Below are 21,764 nucleotides of genomic sequence, written 5' to 3'. Positions count from 1 at the left end.
ACATATAGTTTAAACTCTGCAGGACTAAGGGGGACTTACACAATCCCTCAAACCATAAAAAGCATCAAATATCAAACTAAAATGATGTAGGTGTATTGTAACAATGCTTACAATTATTGTGAAAAAAAAAAGAGCCTGATCGATTAATTGTCCAGCCGATAATATCAGCCGATAGTAGCATATCCAGTGACTATCGGTATCGGCTAATTTATTAGCCAGTCAATTTGTCAGATATCAAACACTTTTGGTAAAGATATCTAATGAAGACAAGATGGTCACTCAACTGGAAATTAACTGCACATGTTCGTGCATCACCGCTTGACACTCTGGAGGGTGATAATGCTTGATGTAATCCATATAGCGCCCTCTGCTGGTGAAAGAGAACTGCTAGTGTAATACAATGAAACTTAAATAAAATGCTATTTGACTTGTAAATAAATCCAATACGATCAGCGCATATCTGTGGAAAAAATTAGCCGATACCCATAACTATGGATAAGCTAATATCGGCTGATATTGTCGGCCTGGCAAATTAATCGGTCGGGCTGTAGCTAAAATTGTGCAGCTTAATGCAACAACTTGAAGTTTTTGATTCTTTTTAAGAGAACTTGATGTAGCCATGTGGTCATTTTTCAAGGTTGGTAAACTGATGCTCTTGAATCTTTTTAGGATTTGTGAACTGTTTTCTAGTGACTGCAAAATAATTTACTAGTATTTTTTTTTAAAACAATGACTGCTTTGATCATATCGAGCACAAGAAGTTAAGTTGTAAAGAGATAAGTTTCTCTTTCTGCTGTAGTACCACTACTAAAGATCTTTGTATCTGGTGTTTATTCGAGCAGAGAGAGGAAGGTTTGCCTGCACATTCACGAGTGCCAGAAAACGTTTTTTTTTTCCATCACGACATCTCGACTAGAGGCCTTCCTCAGATGATTATTATCACCCGAAGTCACTGTTAAGAAGGGTTCAAAGTTGAGGTACTATCACCATGGGGGCATCGGGTCAGGATGCAGGAATCCAACAAGACTTGAGTTCAGGTAACAGGTTTATTTTGTCAAAGTAGGTAAATCATGAGGGGTAACAGAAGACACACATGGGATTGAACATCCATGCATTGCTGAACTGCCCCATGTGAGGATGAAAAAATGAGTAGAAGGGAGTGCAGTCTTAAATAAGGAGTAGGCAGGTGAATTCAATCTAATTAATTAGTGACAGAGTGCAAACAACAACCAATCAAGGGGGAGAGGAGAGAGTGAGAAGCCAGGAAGTGTACTAAAGGAGATGCAGTGGGAAAAGAGAGGAAGTGAAAGGAAACAAATAGTAATCTTTGCTACAGTCACTTTGTGCAGACCTTCTCTCTGCTGTCTTTGTTTTGCACTTGTCTCATTATTCAAGCTGAAACACAAAAGAAAGAAGACTAACTGAAGGACTAAACTTCAAACTTTATTTAAAGCTAACTTTAAATAAAGTTCTGGAGGGTTTTGGTTATTCTGGTTGTTTTGGAGATTTAACACAATTTAATTTCTTTAACATCCAGGTTTTTCACACAGCCCGGGCCCTCACACTTGGCCCGTACAATGGAGCGTTACATCAGATCCTGTGCAGCTTTTAGAAAAGTTCACTCAGGCTGAATGTCTCTCACACTCAGCGCAGGAAATAGTTAAATCAGTGCGAGTTGTTTTGCAGAGAACCACTGACTCAGTCTTCTGTTCACGTTGACCAAACTAATATGAGGGCAATGCTATTTACCGGTAGGTTTTAAAGTGTTTGATAACGACTGCAGTTCGCTGAGTGGACGTGTACTTTGACCAAAAGTAGACCAAAATGGTCCTAAACATGCCTCAGCTGTCTTTACTTCATGGTCCCTGTCTAACCTGTGATGAAGACATTTATCATATCTTACCTTTTTTATTTTATTTATTTATTTTTTTAGCTCAGAGTGCTTCAATGTGAAAATCTTTTCAGAAAGGCTCTAATGACATCACCGGGGCTCTTCTCCAAATGTAGGATATCCCCATATCCCCCATATTTTGTACTCCTACGGATTATGTATTGTCCCCACATCCTCTTTGCTTCATATCTGCTGCGGTAAAAACATTCTCACTGTAAAAAATAACTGAGCAGTGTCTGTCATACAGCGGTTGTTGTCAACAGACTGTTGTCATAGAGACGGGACGAACGTGCAGCGTTTTTATTCTCAGCTCCTGAGCGCACAGTCAGCACTTTTCTGCTCAGTGGACACGTGTCCTAAGTCTTTTTATTTTGCCTTTGTATTTATTGTTTGTCCAGCAGCCAGTATTCAACGATTCAGATGTGCGTATATAGAGTTATGAATTTACTGAAAGACCTTTCATTTTTGTTTTGGGATGTAACAAAGTACGTTGAACTGAGTAGCCTAATGAGTGCAAATTTGAAATACCTGTATTATAATTGAGTGTCTCGATTTTATGCAACTTTTTACATCATCTTTTGGAAGAATGTACTTATGACTCCACTCTTAGTGTAGAGTATGTGCACAGTGTCATTGTACCTTTAAATGGTTTAAAGTAACTGACTGCTTCTGTTTGAGATGACGGTCATTGTAGTGTGAAAACCTCTTGGTTATTATTATCTCCTAGCAGACTCCTTGTGGTGTGTTCATGATACATCACAATGTTGTTCTAGCTGCAGCTCAGATTGACTCATGATGCTTTTTGTAGAAGAGATAAAAAAAAGTAGAAACATCAGATCTGTCCCGTGCTGCTCGATGAACAACTTGTCTGTTTTTGTAGCTTTTTCTGTCATCTTTAATTTGTATGACGGCTGCTCGGCCACATCTCTCACAGCGTCTTTGCTAATATTTGGTTTCTTAAGTTGTTTTGGTGTCTTTGCTGGTGGCTTGTTTGACGGGACAGCTGCCAGCAGGTCGAGATGTGCTTCTTGACAACATGACTGCTCGCTCGACCTGCCAGGAGTCTCCATGGCGATGCTCCTGGTTCACTGGCTTGAGGAGAACAGTTCCTCTCCAAAGGACCAATTGTACCCTTTCAAGAGCCGTCCTCACATTTGTCTCTGGAATTTGAACCCTAGAGATTTTTTTGAGTTTCTTTCCCAGAAAAACAAACTCTCTTTCACTTGAGTTTGTGGTTTCTCACCATTTTGAAATTCTAGGTTATTGTAAGATACAAATTAAATATTTTGAGAAGCTGACTCATTATCTTGAGATGCTATTTGGACATGCTCAGTGATTTTTAGTCATCACTGCTTAGCATGTGGATGTTTAATCTGTGCACTCTTGGTATTGTGTTTGTGAGATGTGAGAATTTACCACCGTCCCTTCCTTCCTTTTGTAAAAATGTCAATTATACAAAGTTTAGTGAGGTTTTAATTCAATGTTTATGAGTTTAAGCGGCAAACCTAAAGCAGAAAAATGTAATTACCTGTTGAAAGTGAAAACTCTGATTGACTGTTGTTTTATTTTGTAATCATTGAAAACATTTTAATGCTGCAACAACATCAATGAGTTGGTAATAAATGGAGTTTGGACCAGTTAGAGAAGGTATGTCATCCTTTTTGAGGAGTATTATACTGGCTGTCTTGAGTTTGGAAAAGCTTGAGAGAAACCCCGCCCCCTTTAGACACATGTTGCGCAGCATGTGTACAGATTCTATAGTCCTCATAGCGAGCAGCCAAGGTTAAACTCCAACTCTTTGCACTTTGCTGCATGTCATTCCCCGCTCTCATCTCAGTTTCCAACTCACTCCACTGTCACTGTCCTCTCTCGAACAAAAGCATATAAAGACTTAAATTGTAACCTTTTGGGGGGGAAAAAAAGGAAGAATATGAAAGTTATGTATTTCATGTTAAAATGTTACATCCGGAAATGTTGGTCATTTCTTACTAAGATGTTAATATATTCCAGCTCACAGGGTTTTATTTGTTGTCTCTTGCTCCCTATGATTCCTTCCTTAAAAACAAACCCACAGTTCTCCCCTGGTGTCTCACAAGAAACACTGACTCACCGCTGTTGCTGTTGTTCTGCTCTGACTCAGGTGACGGATAACTTTGACCGTCAGGACTTCAACAAGATGTGCTGGACGTTGTGCTTCAGGAAAAACCTGGGCCAAAGCCAGCTGTTCATCTCCAACGAAGACGCCTTCAAGATCTGGTGCATCTTCAACTTCGTGTCAGAGGACAGATACCCGCTGAGCATCGTCACAGAGGAGGTAACTGTTCACCGTGGATCACGTCCACCTCAAGTTCATGAAGCTGTATAAAGGCGATCGTATCCGTTAGATATATGGATACTGAACTCAAAGTTAAGTTTGAACAAATATCAGCCGTGTTGTCATGAATGGATGGTTGAATTTGCATATAGAGACCCAGGCTGTAAGCATGTTTAACACTGCTGTAAAGTTTGGCCTTCTAGTGTTGAACCTAACAAGGATCAACTCACTCTTGGAGCCAGCCTCAAGTGGACTCTCTAGGAACTGCACTTAATGTTGGCTTCATTCTACAGCCTAGGAGGTTGCAGCTTGCCTTTAACATAAATCTAGATCGACATACTATTGAATGCAAACATTTGTGTCTTCCTCCTTAACACATTACTTCTAAAGATCACACCCGAACAGGCTCAAACGTAAAACATTACCGGCTCAGTTATATCTTAGGAAGCAAGACAGACCCCGTACGTCAAGCTTAAGTACATGGGGGACTCTGGGATTGTTTAAAAGCTTTAATATAATAATGCCAGCACGATACTCGACATGAAGTGTTTCATATAAAACATGTTAAAACACTGTTTTGTAGTGTATACTAAACGTCTCAATGCTTCACTGAAATAACATTTCTGACACAATCGTGTGATCATCATCCGGAAACGGTTGTATCTAACAGGAAGTAAACAAGTCATAATCAGATCAAACATTTTATCAGATATGAGAGCAACATGTTTCAAACAGGACAGTTTTTTTTCTTTTCCATAAAACCTTTTTTTTGGCTAATTTGTGGTAGTGTTATTTTACTTCTACACTGAAGAATTTACTTGATCCACTCTCAGTGGATAGCGGTGTAAACTTGCTGTGTACTACCGGATGAATTTCATAATTTAACTTGATCGATTTCGGCCAGTAACCGTTCTCTATTCCTCTAGAGTTACTCTTCTGGGGGGATATGGGGGGAAGTTATTAATGTCCTTATAGAATAAATCCATACTTGTTCTGGTTTCCAGTTTGAACTTCCCTCTTCAGTATTAACAACTGATTGAAAAGGCCATTTGTTCATGTCACAGTTTAGACCTGACGTAGAGCCGCATTTCTGTTGTCTTGTCAAAGACCACGAGCGGAAACGCGTCGCTCTAAATTGTTAATAAGTTAACAAGTGTTGCTGGAGCATTTTGACCTCTTCTAAGCCTTTCACTCTTCATGCACCTTGTCAGTTGGTGAAGTTTGTGCCAGAAAATCCTCTTTTTCTCTCCAGTCTTGTTGATAATGTGCAGCTTCACTGCTGCAGCAACTGGCCGGCTGAAAATATGTTACTCAAGAGCAGAAAAGGAAGTTTCCAGCTTCCTGTTCTTTAACAAACGCTGGAAGATTTATTGTTGGGGTATAACAAACATCACAGCTGAATCACAGGAAGGTTTGTTTGCAAAAGAAATGAAAATGTATCCTCTTCAATCAGCCCATGTAAAGTTGGCTTGCAGGACAAACACAGGGTCTGTCGTATAAAAGAACAGCTGTTTGAATGAAGTAGAAAAACATACAACATTTAGCCTTGTGTGTGCTGTTATCGCACCATCATGTGCTCTTGTGTTTATGAGCTTGTATGTGTGTCCACACTCAGATCGAGTACTTCTTGCGTAAGCTGACGGAGGCGATGGGGGGCAGCTGGGTGGAGGAGCGCTTCGAGGACTACAAGCTGCAGCTGATCTCGAAGGAGCAGAGTCTGAACGCCTGGGAGTTCATCAAGCTCATCGGGTCGGGTCAGTTCAGCAAAGGGATGGACCGCCAGACACTCTCCATGGGCATCAACGAGGTCTACCATGAGCTCATCCTGGACGTGCTCAAACAGGTGAGCAGCACGACACCTGCACACACGGAGCAGATGGTACAGTCTCTGAACCTGATCCTTTACTCGGCTCCATCCCCTCAGTGACTCGGCTAATTGAGCTTTCTGTTCTCACTCTGCTTCAAAATCAGTCGATGGTACACTGATTAAGAAAACACTGCTTCTGGGGGGCGCTGGTAGCCGAGTGGTTAGGTCGCTCCCTATGTATGGAGGCTCTAGTCCTCCAAGCAGGCGGCCGAGGTTTGAATCCTACCTGTAGCTTCATTCCCACATGTTATTCCCTACTCTCTCTCTCTCCCTGATTGCTGACTCCACTGTCCTGTCTCTAAATAATTAAGGTCTAAAAAGCCCCAAAGTATCCTAATTGGAAAAAGAAAACACTGCTTCTTCTCCCATATAACGTGGGTTGACTGCATTAACAGCTCACACAAAAAGTACGACTTTCTGTATCAAGTCTTAAGAGAAAATAAAAACAGGAAAAAGGTCTGACTAAGCAAAAGTTAAGTTTGTCGTCAGTCGGGTCCTTTATTACACCAAGAAAGTTTGCAACAGCTGAGAAGTTAAATGATTTTGTAAGAATAAAAGTGTACAGCCAAATACAGGTGATCATTTTGCAAGGAATAAAGAAAGGTCATAAATGAGACTCTATGATGAACATAGGTGTTGTTAGATCCCGAGTTACCCCCCCCCCCCCCCCCCCCCGTACAGGAGGTACTGGTGCCAGCTCTCCGTTCAAAGGTTCTGGTTACCAATCTATTGCCGTGGTTACCCACTCAAGGCCAAGAGATGGAGATCATATAAAGTCCAAAAAATGCAAAAGATAAAGACTAGATTGCAGATCATTTTTGTACAAACTAGCTAAATACCGAACACAAAACATTTTAATGTTCAGAATCGCGAAGGCTCCTCAAAGTATTTAAACTTACCCTGATGGTGTCCTCCTCGTTTTTTTCCTGCAGGGCTACATGATGAAGAAAGGTCACAAGAGGAAGAATTGGACAGAGCGCTGGTTCTTGCTGAAGCCGAACGCCATCTCGTACTACGTTGGCGAGGACCTGGCTGAAAAGAAAGGAGACATTTTACTGGATGGGAACTGCTGTGTAGAGGTGAGATATAGATTACATGAAGAATATTGTCTTCATCTCCAACACAGACCTATCCTTAAAATGTCATTTGTTGTATGATGGGGTCAATCAAATCATCCATCATCTACTGTATACCGCTTTTCCCGTTCAGGGTCGTAGGAGGCTGGTGCCTATCCCAGCTGTCATTGGGGTTACACCCTGGACTGTTCACCAGCCAATCACAGGGCTGACAAATAGAGACAGACAACCAGCCACGTTCACATTCACACACAATTTAGAGTCACCAGTTAACCTAACGAGCATGTGTTTGGACTGTGGGAGGAAGTCAGAGTACCCAGAGAGAACCCACGCATACACGGGGAGAACATGCAAACCCCACACAGAGAGGCTCCTGTCAGACAGGGATTCAAACCAGAAACCTCCTCACTGCCCAATGAAATTATGTATTTACCAAAGTATAGTGAAGTCAGACAACAAAACACAATAATGTAGCTGTTATGAAACATACGTTAGTCCAAAAAGTTGGATGTGTTCTCAGATTGGGTTTCTCTATTCCCTTGTTATCATAGATCAGTCATGGTTTAGCAGGAAAGCTGTCAGAAGGGTAAAAAAGACAAAAGCGATTGTGCAGCTGATTACTGTGTTGCACTCTTTGTGTTTCGCTCCTCATATTGGATCTCTCAGCTGTTCTTGTCTTTGTCTGGTGTTTTGGCTGCAGCCGCTACAAGATAAAGAGGGAAAGAAATGCCTCTTCATCATCAAGTCGTCGTACAAAAGCTTTGAGATCAGCGCGTCGGACAAGAAGAAGAAGCAGGAGTGGATCCAGGGTGAGTGATGGCGTGCATTTATTCACGTAAATAAATATTCTCAGTTATTATTCCTGTTGTTATAAATTAATACTTGAATGTGTTGTTGTTGTGAATCTCAACGTTCTATCTCAGTGTCTTCACTTTAATCTCACTGAAGTCAGACTACTCATTAGTCGAAGCTAAATGTTTAAATTACATTTTTGGTCGTCCCTCCAAATGTTGGGTTGCAGATTTTTCATTTGAGCTTCGTGGGGAAAAATTGGTGATTAAATTCGATCCAAACAAAAAGTTCTTGTGCAACATTGATATTTTTGAACGTATTTAAATTATCATGAAAACTTGAGCAGGACTGTAAAATGATTTTAACCAGAAGAAGAGAAAAAATTAGCCAAGGTTTTTTCTCTTCCTCTTCTTTCAATCATTCCTCTTTGGTCTTTTTAGGACCGTCACTCACTGATCGTTTCTTATATTGCTTAATTTGCAGATTATATTCTCAGTTATTAAATGTATTATTACAGAACGTGACATCTAATTAAAATCCATGAACACTTCATTATACTTCAAACTTTTGTTCAAAGAGAGAAAAGACTGAGAATATACATACTCGTGTCTCGTTTGAGGAGAGAAAGTTTGGCCTCTAAGCGTAAAAATAACTCATATTTGATCATCAAAAAGTAAACTCATTGACTGACTGTTTCTCACTGATCTGTAAGTTTTTCCCCTCATAGAATAGTGTGAAACCTTAAGTTACATTTAAGCCTTTATTAACTATTGGGACTTTAAGCTTTGAGTGAAATCAAGGATTATGTTTTCTTTATTTTTTTGTAATTTTGCCTCATTAACAACAAAACAGATCAGAGACGTTCTTAAGTATCTGAGGTCAGTAGACGTTAAGAAAGGCAAAACATATCTTATCCAACATTGACCTAAACCCTCTCTTAGACGTAAAATTTCTTATATATGAACATCAATGTTTTCCACTAGTTTAGTTTTGGATGTTGTGAAAGAAACTGCATTTGAAGATATGTTTGGCAGACAAACTACGTTTCAGCCACTCTGTAAACTCTGGCTTCTGTTGGCTCTTCTAATAATGTAGAATCATCCTGGCTGCTACGATACAACCTGTTAGTATTAGTGCCAACTCAGCTTTCTTAATGACCGCTGGCATCACGGATGTGTCCCCTAAGTAACAAAGTTTGGGGGACTTGGGTAGAGGTTGTTGGACTATTCAGCCCCACCTTCTCAAAGGTAGTACCATGGAGCAGGCCCTCACAGCGTGGAGAAATGTCTCCTCTTCTCTATTACATGTCCAGCATTAGTATAATGTATTTGTGTTCTCACAGCCATACAGACCTGTGTGAATCTGCTGCGTCAGGGCCGGCCGGCGCTGCACCACGAGGCTCGACAGAAGCGCCGTGACATGCGGCTGAAGCAGCAGGCTGAACAGGAGGAGCTGGAGCTGAGGATGAGGGAGCTGCAGACGGCCAACGAGGCCAAACAACAAGAGCTGGAGAACATGAGGAAGGTAAAGAGACGATATCCATTTAGTGTTCCCCTGTGTGGATCCAGTCTGCTCAGGAAATGTCTGGTACATTACCAGTTCTCTTAAGTAGTATCCTGGATTTAAAATAGCAGCGTGGAGGTGTTTCTTTGACACGAGAAGGGCGGGAGTGGTACACGATCTACAAGTCGTACAAGGAGGTGGATTGTGATCAGATAACATGTCAGACATTGTTGTATTTGGTAAACTTAACGTCTGTCTACAGCGACTCCAACATAGATGTCATGAATGTAACTTGTTCAGGCTTTATTTTTTGCCTGAAAGAAAAAAAAATTGCAACCCTTGTTAAGTTTATTTTCCACTAATACAATTTAAAATAACTTTTAAATGGATGAATAACATAATGTACAACGGAAGTGATAAAAGACGATCAGGTTTGAGATTTCTGCAAAAATCCAAACAAAAGATAGGTCTCTTAATATCGGTCTGAAAGCACCCTGCAGTAAATCAGTAATTTGTCAGTCGAATGGGAAGAAAATATGGGAACCTGATACAAAATATTAGTAACACATTAACTAGATAGAGGCAACACAAACATTATCTGTAGATGATTTGTAGATGTAAGTTCTTGCACACCCGGGAAAAACCAGCATGTGTGTTTCTGATAGAATAAATAATCAGTCCTGATAGATTACAGAAGAGATGATCCTTGGCTTTATCACAAAGTAGAAGAATCATGGCTGGCATGAAAACATCTCTCCTCTTCTCATTCAGAGATAAGACAGCTCTGCACGGTTTGTATTCTGATAAGCTGCAGCCTCTGCATCTGATATCATCACAACTGCAGCTAAAAATAAAGTCTCAAATGTGACTCAACAACATTCCTCAGAGGTAACAACACACCTTACAATAAGAGCAGATCTGTTAGGAGTGACAGTCATTTTGCAGTGACTCGCTGCTGGTTTAAGCCACACACCGCCGCTGATGGTTTCACACGACAATTAAAGTAGGTCACCTAAAAACTGTGTTGGCTCCTCTGAAACCCAGAGCAAGCTCATGAATACCAATAAATAGATCAGCTCGAGCCCTCAGTCTCTGGACGATGAATAGTCTGTCACACGCTGCCAACAGAGGAATGTGTATTGAATCAAGAAGTGGGGGCATTAGTCTCCATTAAACATGTTTTTCCAGGAAATCTCCCTGACTCACACCGTCTGTTGACACTGCTGTGGTGTTAAATTTAAAGAGAATGTGGATTCCACAAATACTCATGACCAATGGCTGCTTCCTGTTAACACAGATACATGGGGTTAACAGGAAGTGTAAGCGATGCAAAAAGTGGAGAAGTTGATCATCAGAGATGCAATGAATGGATTAAAAAATTGTATCAAATCATTTTTATGACCATTAATTGTAACTTGATTTTTAGAGCAGTAACCCTCACCCATCGGCTGGTTCCATCTTACATGTAAGGAGTTGTTCCTTTTTGTTTTTTTGTGTGAAGAAATCTTCTTGGGATTTGAAATGTTGGATGTCAAAAGAACCTATTCTGATGAGTGTTTTCCTTTACGTTGGGATGTTTTATAGACAAAACAATCATTGAATTAATTGTAAACATATTTGGAATATTAATTGATAACAAAACATCCGTCGTTATAGTAGATCACTAATAAGGACCAGAGACAGAAAACTGGCAGAGTTGGAGCAATAGACGTGTTTCAGCCATCGGCAGGATTGTGCCCACACAGACGTGCAGTTGGTCAAACTAGTTCAGTGTCGTTGTGTAACAAACACTGCAGAAGAGAACAACAGTTTGTCTCTGTCTGTCCACACTGCACTCCCATGAATGCACAACAATTTGTCATTGAGGTGACAGTGGTGTCGCGCATAGATGGCTTTGTGAATGCACAATGAACGTGTGCGTGTGTGCGTGTGTGCGTGTGTGCGTGTGTGCGTGTGTGTGTGTGTGTGTGTGTGTGTGTGTGTGTGTGTGTGTGTGTGTGTGTGTCTGTCTCACACTTGCAAAGAAATATGTAATGGGAACTCTGGCTCTCACACTCTGCTGCTATAAGTAGTAGACTGTCACAGTCTTAAGATGGTTCTCAGCGTGGTGACACAAGTTAGCAGAGCGACTGATCAACATCCAACAAAACTGGTCACTTTCAATCCATCCCTACTTTTATTTCTGCTTTAATGTGTAGTAATTAAAAATAGGGACATGTTTCCATGGTTTCACTTCTGTATAAATCCAGCGAAAAAATGCAAATAAGAAACAACCTCAAAGGCATTCTGAAGTGACAAACTTTTGCTACAACTGTAATTACTGACTCTGATTTTTTTTAGTGCAATAATAACACAAAAGGTCATTGGAAAAACTAAACAACCCACAACTCTACTTCAGAGACGAGGGGACTAATGGAGTCCAAAGTTTAAAATGTAAGGAATGGGTTAAAGGGCTAAAAAGTTAGAGACAAAGAGTCAGTGGAAACAACAGAGAGGTTCTCACACATGAACTCTGAACTGTGTTTTGCGTTGATCACTACAACATGGAAGTATCCCTCATTTCAGCAAGAGCCTGAAAAACACAGGCAAGCAGGAGATTAAGAAGCCTCTACACTGTGTGCGACGTCAACCATGTCATCATCTAAACACTCGCTTTATTCTAAGGGTCGTTGAGGATAGAGTCAGCTTAATGTCTGGCTCAAATGATTAGTATATTTGCTGTTTTCACATGTAGCCTGTCCAGACATGTCCAGGACTCAGTGCATGTGAGAAATGGTCTTTTGTTTATCAATCATCAGTTTTCACAAGTTAAAGCAGCAACTATTAGAATCTGAGTTGTAGGCAGGTGGGAGAGGTATCCTTAAAGGCAGAGAGGGGAATGCTGGAGTTACAGAACATTTTATTTACTCTGTGTAACTTCATGTCTTAAATAAAGATGTGGTAAATAAAGATATAACATCTATATGGCTTTTAATAGAGGGACACTTACATTGGTTGATAGACAGCAAACCACAACTTCCTTCAAACTAAAATGTCTACAGTTTAATCCCCCAACTAGATCTACCCATTAGATCAGATGTTTCAAATGAATGGTGTACTCATAGGTTTGCTTCTAAACTTGCTTCTGTCTACAAGGTAAGCGTAACCTTACTAATATCCTGTCTGTCTGTCTTCTGTCCAGGCTCTGGAGGACGCTGCATCTAATGCAGCAGAAGAAGAACGAAGGCGTCTCCAGACCCAAACCGAACTCCAGGACCGTTACAAGGTGGACCTTGAGAGGGAGAAAATGGTAAGTCACTTCTTGTCATCATCTCTCTTGTAGTCAGTACGTCAGATCTAGTGATGAAGCAAGAGCAACACACACACTACTTCTTCTTTCTAGTTAATAGGATCGGTATGCTGTGTGTGGTTAGTACAGTACTTCAATGTAACACATGTCAACATTTGTCAGGTTAGATTGAATACAAATGTTTGCAGTCTGATTTTAACTTGCTCAGTGCATGTTGATCACCTACCAGTGACTCTAGGCTGCTTTTCTTCACTGACGCCTCCTTAGTTTTCTTCCACACAAACTCTATTTTCAGATAAAGATCTTCTCTGTATTCTTGGATCAATAGGTGCGTCAGCAGATGGAGGAGCAGGTGGCTCAGAAGTCCACCGAGCTGGAGCAGTACCTGCAGCGGGTTCGAGAGATGGAGGACATGTACAGTCAGCTGGAGGACGCTCTGGAGGAGGAGAGGCGTGCCAGACAGGACGAGGAAGCCGTCCGCAGGCTGCAGGCACAGTCAGTAAACCTAGAAATGATTTCAGGCTGCATCAAAAATAATAATAAGGGCTTTCCTTTCACACTTGCAGAAAACTTCCTAAAGTCTCCCACTGTGAGGAGCATATGTGAACAGCCAGGTCAGGGGAATATCTGGAGCAGTCCTCCTGAAATGATCTAGATATTTTCAGGAGTGCAGTTGTGAAAACGGCTGATGACTTTTGATGCGTTGCAGGATTGGTTGAGCACCCATTTATTCAGCAACCTAAAACCTCTGAACCCTGTAAAGACACTTTTTTATTCAGTTGCCTAAGATGAGTAGTGTCAGAAACCAGTAAGAACTCAAATATATAAGTAGTATCATCAGCTTACCTCATCTCATCACCAAATCAGGCGTCCAAATTAAATCAGCAACAAGACAACGCAGCCCTACTCTAAGTGGAGAATATGGTTAATCATTTGAACAGTGATGCCACAGCTGTTGTTATGCCCTTACACTTTATTTTGCTAATGTGCGCATTCTAAGATGCTTATGAGTTTATTTGCTTATATGCACAAACAAAGCCAATCATTCACGAGCACACAGGTCCAGCTGGCGCCTCTAGTGGTCAGAGTAGTTCCAGCTCGTCTGTGTTGTCCACCTCTCGCATGAAGCAGGTAACTATTTAGTGCATATGAGGTAAAAATAGACCGTCTATGGGAATCCCGAAACACAAAACCAACCGCAAACAGCCACTCGGGCTGAATCTCCTCTTTTTTTTTTTTTTTTTACTCTAGTCACAAAGCCAGACATTCAACGTCTACTTCCCTCTCTCTGCTACATTTCCTCCCTCGTCCTTCCTTCCGCTCTGCTGACATTTACTTTCCACCTCACGTTTGTCTAACCAGTAGTGAGCATGTCAGCACCACGGTACTCACCACAGTGCTTTTATTAAAACTAACCGTGAGACAGCTATCGCTCCTGTATCATTCATTAGTATTGAATTCTTCTAAACAGCACAACAAACGAGGGTTATCTCATTTTGTTCCACAGCTAATTAAGTTTCAATTAACAACAGCATAAAAAGTAGATTACAGAGTCAGTGTCATACTAACAGAGATCTTTAATCGTACCGAGCTAAAATGAAATCTTAATACATTATATACTGTACGTGGAGATAGAAGTAAGAGACTAAAGGAACTAACCACACAGATTATGAAAGGACATTTACAGTAAGATGATGTCTGATGTCATAATGTTCACTGTGTGACCGCTTTGGTTTTTGGTTGTCATGTCAGCAGCACTCATTGTGTCTGTGTGCTTCTCTATTATCACCGCCTCTCAGTTCATATTTTAATGTAACAAATAAGGGAATATCTAGTTATTTCTCCATTAATTAGGTTAACAAATAACAAAATCTTTGTCAAACTTCAAAGGGTATTTTGTTCAATGTTGCATATCGATTTAAAAAAACAACAACCTTACATACAAGAATACATAAAAAAAAAAAAAAACTAAAGTAAAGGGCAGAGTACACAGTTTCTTTGATACTATGAACAATGAAAATGATACACACCCAGATGTGCAACCTGACGTTACATACTTGCACCATTATCATGCTCTATAGCACCTCCTGCTGACACACCGGCACTCTACAACCCTTTTACATTTACCTTGTATATAGTTTCTACTTCAACTAGGAAAACTACGGAGCCCCTGCTGTCCCAAAAAGTAAAACATAAAAATGATTGTGCGCACAAGTTAAAATCAAGATATTAACTTTTGTGAAAAATATATTCTTTTATACTTTCTGGGACTTCAGGGGCTCCTTGCAACTGATTTCATAAACATTAGGGTTGACACATTATTGTATACATTACTTATTTTTACTTGCTGTTGGCTATACAAGTTTAACATTTTCGAACACTTAGTTTAAGTATTTATTCAATATTCATGAATTCATTTTGATTGTGGAAATTGCAAAAATGAAAGAAATTAAGATCGAATTTCTGTTAGTAGATAAAAAAATAATGTACCTTTATGCAGCAGGGTCGGCCATTCTGAAAATTAGAAGTGTCACTTCAAACCTTTACTGATTTAGAGTATTTATTAATGCTCTAAACTCACACATGTTATCATCTGTGTGGAGCAGGTTATTGGAGGAGGAGGCAGCAAAGCGGGTCGAGTTGGAGCAGATCCACCTGAAGCAGCAGCGCGCCATCTCAGAGACGGAGGCGGAGAAACAGGAGCTGGAGAAGGAACGTCTGGCTAAGGAGAGCGCACTGCAGGCTGCCATGAACCAACTGGAACAGCTGGAGCAAGAGAGGCAGGGGGCCCTGGAGCAGTACCAGGTCAGCGGAGTGAAGACATTTTGACTTGTGGTGGTGGAGGAAAGTGCAATGGGCAAATGTTTCAACAGAGTGATTGTTTCTTTAAATCAAATCGCTCTTAAAGGTTACCGATTTGTTTAACTGACAAACCCAGAATGCATTTCACTCAAAGGGACCAGCCAACAATTTGATTTAGATTTATAAATAAAACAATTAACGAGGAAGTCCCTTGTGGGAGGGGATACTTTAAGACAAAAAAAGAAACAAAAGGGGCTGGAAAAGAACATGAAAAGGTGCCAAGCCAACCACGTGTAGGGCTCCTCCTAAAACTACCAGAGACGGAAAAGATTCACCAAAAGACTGAAAATAGGACTACAGGTGATCTCCAGTCCAAACTTTAATAACAAAACCCAGCAGTCTTGACATGCATGGGAAAAAAAACAAAAGCTCCTCACCATATCACTGCCCAGTGTGTGTATACCCCTCTCTCCTATACCTGTCTCCTCTAGATGCCCCCTCCTCCTCTGTGAGCACAGATTTCTCTCAGGTTAGCAGCATGTGAAGGAGGAGGGAGAGCCAAGGAGAGAGAGAACAGGGCGGCACGCAACAATAGGTTCCACTGTCAAAATAACTTTTTTTGGAGACTTAATTTAACTACTTTCTGCTAAAGTTAAACTATTATCACAATAATGTGTTCAAAGAAAGTCCCTTTCAGTGCTGTTTTAAATTAACAACAGTGTCTGGGACAGCAAACTTAATAATGATAAATGTTTGACATTATAGTAGGATCAACAAATCCTTCTAGAGTAGGGCTTGTTTTGACCACAAGGTGTCACTATATGACTACTGGACTAGAGGCAAGAAAGATAATGTGACTTACATCTTGTTAGTTGACTCAGTGTTTAAAAATTGCTGTTCTTAATTTTCATTAATCTTAAGAAGTGTTGTCAGGAAAGAAAGACACCATCTTTGTATTTCCTAACATGTTAATACATGTGTGTGTTTTTGTGTGTGTGTGTGTCTGTGTGTGAACCAGACGGTGATAAAGAAGCTGACAGATGCCACCAACAACACAAAGACCTGGAAGCACAAGGTGGCCGAACACGAGGGAATGCTACGGCTCATTCAGCCAGGTAAAGGTTACACACCAACACTCACACTGCTTACCAACAGAGAGCGGTCAGAGTGTGAGACATCTACAGCTACACGTCGTCTATGGAGGGAAAAAAAGTCCTCTGAAGGGCTTCAGTTTAAAGTCTCTTCCTCCCGTCTGTGTGGAGTGAACACTGAGCATTTTAAGTTATAACAGGAGATAAACACCAACATAACATCAGGAACTTGTAGACTTGCAGCACTACATCATACTTTTAATTCCTTACAATTGATTTAATGATAGCACTGCATGCTCTGTTCACTTCAGACCGTTATTGTCCCTGGAAGGGAAATATGAGTTACAGCAGTGGACAAAATTGCAACAGATAAAAAGACTAACCCTAACCCTGCAACCAAGAAAAATAAAACGGTCACCGTGCATAAGAAATGTTCTCCATTATTTGTATTAAAACTTCAAACAAAAACAATAATAGACTGGATTTTCTCATGGCACATTTACAGTTAATAACAGCGACACTTCTTAAAATAAAGGCTATCTAAGCGTTATTATTACACTTTTTTATTTATAGAGGGACCATGTATATTGAACATAAATGTTGCCATTGGACGCATTGTACCAGAGTTAGCTTAGAGCTAGTTTACACCTGCAGTCCCTCGGCTAATAATGCTGAAAATACAGTTTTTTTAAATTCTAAAAATCAACTTAAATTGGGATTATCAATCATTGTTATTTGTATCGTAGTATTTATCGTTGTGTCATTTCTGTTTCAAAGACCAACAATTATTAACATTAACATTTCTAACGAAGGTCCATGTGATTCTATACATCAGTAATAGTTAGAAATTAAAAAAGTATTAACGCATAATAGTCTTGAAACCAGGTTGCATGGTGTTGCAGTGCGCCGTTGGCTCACAGCGAGAAGGTTCATGGTTTGCTTCCTCCCACAGTCCAAATACATGCTCGTCAGGTTAAGCGGGGTACACACTACAAGATAATCGGGCCGATTTTGGGCCCGATTCCCCCCTTCCGACGAAAGTCAGCAAAGGCCAGACTATCTGATGTTCCAAAGATTATCTTGCCAGATTCTCCTGTGATGTGAGGTGTGTTAAGAGTGATTTTTTTAACCTCCCCGATCTGCCCGGAAGACGATTGGGGCCGCTCTGATTTGAAATAGTAAATATTAAACGTGTTCAATATTTACAATCGGAAATCCTGTGGTGTGGGGAGAACACCGAGGACGGCCGAGCACGGACTCTGTGAATTGTCATGTTGAACGGAACAATAGCCAATAGGGAAGCAAGCTGACTGAAGCAGGAAACACAACAGCAATCGCGAAGCAGAAAGTTAAATGGATGTCATGAATTCAGGACCAACTTTGATTTGATTTGTGGCAACAACATGATTTATATTACAACGTGTCCTGTAAAACAAACAACAATCCAGCTGACAAGGAAAGGAGTTTGACCAACATGTTTACCGTAATGGATGTACCAGCTAACAGCTCGCCACATTTAGCTTGCCTGTCATGTTTGTTTACTCATAAATCGCGTCTGACTGCGCGAGATTACACTTTGTGATAGTTGGCGAATGAACCGGTTAGTGTGTGGTGTGCTGAGTTGATCGTCTCGTTGCACACCACAAACTATGAGATCTGAACTGTTAATCGGTCAGGATTGTTGTCATGTGTGGGGTCTCTCACGTTATCAAAATCGTTGTAAGATTTTAAAAATCGTGTCGTGTGTACCAGGCTTTAGATGGTGACATGTGAGTGTGGCTTGTTGTCTGTGTCTATATGTCAGACCTGTGATTGACTGGTGAACAGTCCAGGGTGTACCACTACCTCGCCCCTGATATGTCTCAGACTATCAAAAACCTTAACCCTTAAAAACAGGCTACATTTGGACATTTTTTATCCTGAGTGTTTCAGAGTTTCACATTTATCTGCTTGAATTGTTCTTTCCCCAAAGATTCAAACTGACTCCTGCCATGAATACATTTAACGGCGCTCTTAGTCCTACTAATTTCCCAAAAGAGTCAATTAGTAAAATTAGTAGAGGAGAAACAACTCGGCTCTGTTTTCAGCCCACTATGTACAGTCTCCTCAGTCAAAGCCAAACAAGGCTGAAAACAAAACATGAGATATCTGAATTCCTCAGATTCTTTCGGCTGGAGGCTTCATAATAATCATGTTGTTTACTACAAAGTAAGATGACGCCTTTAACACAATTAAAATCAGAGTATTAAAACTCTGCTGGTGAAAGAACAACAGCTACACATTTCTCTCTGTTGAAAACAAAGATGCAGCAGAATAGTGATTAAAACATTAAAGAATGGCTAACTAAATATAATGTGATGTTGGGGCCCAAACCAACGATTTTGATGTGCTACAAACCAACAGAAAGTGTTCAAGAGTGTGAGACATCTTCTGAGGAGGTTTGAGAGCTTAAAGTTGGGTTAAAGTCATTGGATTGAGCTATTATAATTCATAAGACTTTTAATGGCATATTAATCTTTTACAGCAGGTCACGTTAAGATTCGAGACATTTATTTTAGCAATGCTCGGCTTTAAAGGACCACTGGGTGATCCTGTAGATGTCGCCCTGGAGCACCATCATGAAACCAAAACAAACTGCTGTTTGGCGTCACCTTTGCTATTCTTCCTCTCTCCTCCAGCGACACAACTCCAACCCCTCTCCACTCGCGTTCGCACAAAGGAGTTATCAATTAGAACACACCATTTGCTTGAGCGGCAATTGCCTGTGTTCTGTATTGTTGTGTTAGCATGCTAATGTGAGCAAACTTTGGTTAACTCGTAGCTACATATTGCACATAAATTGACACAGAATGACTGTGATCACACACTGAAGAGACTCATTTAAAAAAAAGACTTTACACTAAAGGAATGTCATTTTAAAAACTGGACAAAACAAGTAGTTTCATGGCTAAGCAGCAGAACAGACTCCAAATGGCATTTAACAGATACTGCTGTCTCTGCTTATTGGTTAGGGAATATCAAACAAATCGCTTTCCCCTGATGAAATGGGTCAGAGTAAAGGCAATGTCTGATTGAATATGGAAACTCTGAGAAGATATGACAAGTCGTGCTAATATCGGCAAACATTTTGTAGTTGCATACATGATAACTGTCGCCTCACAGGGAAAAAAACCTGCTTAACCTTAAAGCTGCAGAATATCCTGACCTCCCCTCTCAACTTTTCAGATCCAATAATAAAAAATGTTTATGGGACTCAATGAATGTTGCTTTAACGATGGATATTTAGGACCAACTATTTAAGGTTGTAGTTAATATTTAATGAAATAGTCTCACCTCGATGGTTATTGTGTCCTGTTTTCTCCCCCCTCCAGGTTCAAAGGGACGGCAGATGATCACCAACTGGGGCCCAGCAGCTTTCTCTGATGGGGAGCTCAGTCTGAGGGAGAAGAAATGGCAGGAGTTGAAGAACCAGGAGAACCAGGCCCAATAGAAAGCCCACCTATAAGACCTGAATCATGAACATGTGAGCAACTCAGAAGAGATACAAGAGAGGGCTGCTGGAAGAAACTGGTTGGGAACTGAATTTTCAGTGTAATTCAAGTGCCAGATCTATGACTTTTACGCCTTCTTAGTATCTTTACATCATAGGGGCAACTCTCCGTAATTTTAAGACGACTTAGATTCAAAGAGCAGTACACAGACTCCAGTCACGCTTTTACATCTTAAGATTAAAGTTCACTAACTCCATCAAGGATCCAACATAAAATACTAAGTCAAGAAAAGACAGAAATGCTGTAAATCATGAGGGTTAGGGGTTAGTTGTTTAATAAATTTATTTTTGCTGCAGTTTAAAAAGAGGATCAGTTGTGTATTTGTCCAATGATTTGTAAAGTTGCTGTCAAAGTGTTCAGGATGTAGAACTGTGGTTGTGAAGATAAAAGGAGCTCATTGGAGGAAATAGGCTCAACGATATTAGACTTTCACATTTTATTCTTTGTTGCAGAAAAGGAACTTTGCATTGATCTAGCAGTTATCGAGTACTTCCTGCTTTAATAATCCAACACACCTAACATACTAGAGGTTTCAAATGTACAGTAAGGTGACTCCATTAGCAGAAGTTGCTATATTTGAATGATGGGGCAGATTCTACATGAAAGAAACTATAGCAAAACTATAGTAAACAAAATAAGCATGACGCTGTATGAGGGCGAAATTACTGATTGAGACAATAAACTCAAAAGCAAAATATTTACTAATGTAATAAATCAAGTGAGATTTGGGGTCATTTTCTCGCCTGGTTTCATATATTTGCACTTCTCATTGCAACCAGTTACGTCTCCCCCTGCTGGCCACCAGAGAGGATACAGGTTTAAAAATCTTTTTATTTTATTTTATTTTTTTAAAGATGTGCAGCATAGTTATGAATGGAAAAGAGTGTGCACATCACTACCTTTTGATCTCTTTCACCTTGTAGATTTGAATCTATGAAAAGCACTACTTTCCTCCGATCAGGCTGTTGTAAAGTGAAAGACAATGTGAAGCTTAACTTTCCTTTCCTGTGACTATTCACTCTTTGGGACCATTTTTAAGTAGAAATTCTCGGGATTTTTGTACATCTTTGAACGATGTCAGTATTGTCACGGTTTCTGTTTTCTTTGCTGACCTGAAGTTGTTTGAAGGCATTATCAGCAGCAGTGGAGGACGATGTTTTTTTTAAATGTAAACCATGTTTAACAAGGCTGTCTACTACATCCTGCAATTTAAATATAGTGTATAATAAACTAAAATCTTTTATCTTTAGAATCAAAAGGCTGTTTTTTTAATCTCTAGTTTGTCTGAGTTACGTCCGTCTCTTTCCACCGTCCTGCCTGTAAATGCTGTTTGAAATACGCCATTGTGGCTCGAGTCTCACCCAGAAAACATGACTAACTGCAGAACATCTGTGCTGTAACCGTTAACGCCTTCGAGACTGCCATGAGTGAACAATGTACTATGTAATGTTTTTATAAATATGTAAAAAGCTTTAGACTGAACTGTGTAATAAACGTGTCCTTAACAACCGGCTCACTGCAAAGACTATTTTCTCCAACGCTCCTGCAAAGCACATTTGAGTGCAATAAAAATAAATACTAAATCAAA

General features: G+C 40.2%; 1 protein-coding gene across 1 annotated transcript in view; it reads left to right on the top strand.

Moving 5' to 3' along the window:
• The window catches only part of swap70b (switching B cell complex subunit SWAP70b), a 30,210-nt gene extending 8,525 nt beyond the window's left edge, over positions 1–21,685 (top strand). Inside the window, exons 3-12 of the mRNA XM_061036026.1 lie at positions 4,032–4,205; positions 5,821–6,048; positions 7,005–7,151; positions 7,849–7,957; positions 9,283–9,464; positions 12,625–12,732; positions 13,061–13,227; positions 15,339–15,537; positions 16,553–16,649; positions 19,997–21,685. Coding sequence (XP_060892009.1) covers positions 4,032–4,205; positions 5,821–6,048; positions 7,005–7,151; positions 7,849–7,957; positions 9,283–9,464; positions 12,625–12,732; positions 13,061–13,227; positions 15,339–15,537; positions 16,553–16,649; positions 19,997–20,115 — 1,530 coding nt within the window. The 3' untranslated portion in view covers positions 20,116–21,685. The remainder of the gene's footprint in view (positions 1–4,031; positions 4,206–5,820; positions 6,049–7,004; positions 7,152–7,848; positions 7,958–9,282; positions 9,465–12,624; positions 12,733–13,060; positions 13,228–15,338; positions 15,538–16,552; positions 16,650–19,996) is intronic.
• The last annotated feature ends 79 nt before the right edge of the window (positions 21,686–21,764 follow it).

Source organism: Labrus mixtus, chromosome 4 (genome assembly GCF_963584025.1).
Source record: "Labrus mixtus chromosome 4, fLabMix1.1, whole genome shotgun sequence".
NCBI lineage: Eukaryota > Metazoa > Chordata > Actinopteri > Labriformes > Labridae > Labrus > Labrus mixtus.
Note: the sequence above shows the minus strand (reverse complement) of the source record. Positions and strands in the feature narration are given on the sequence as shown.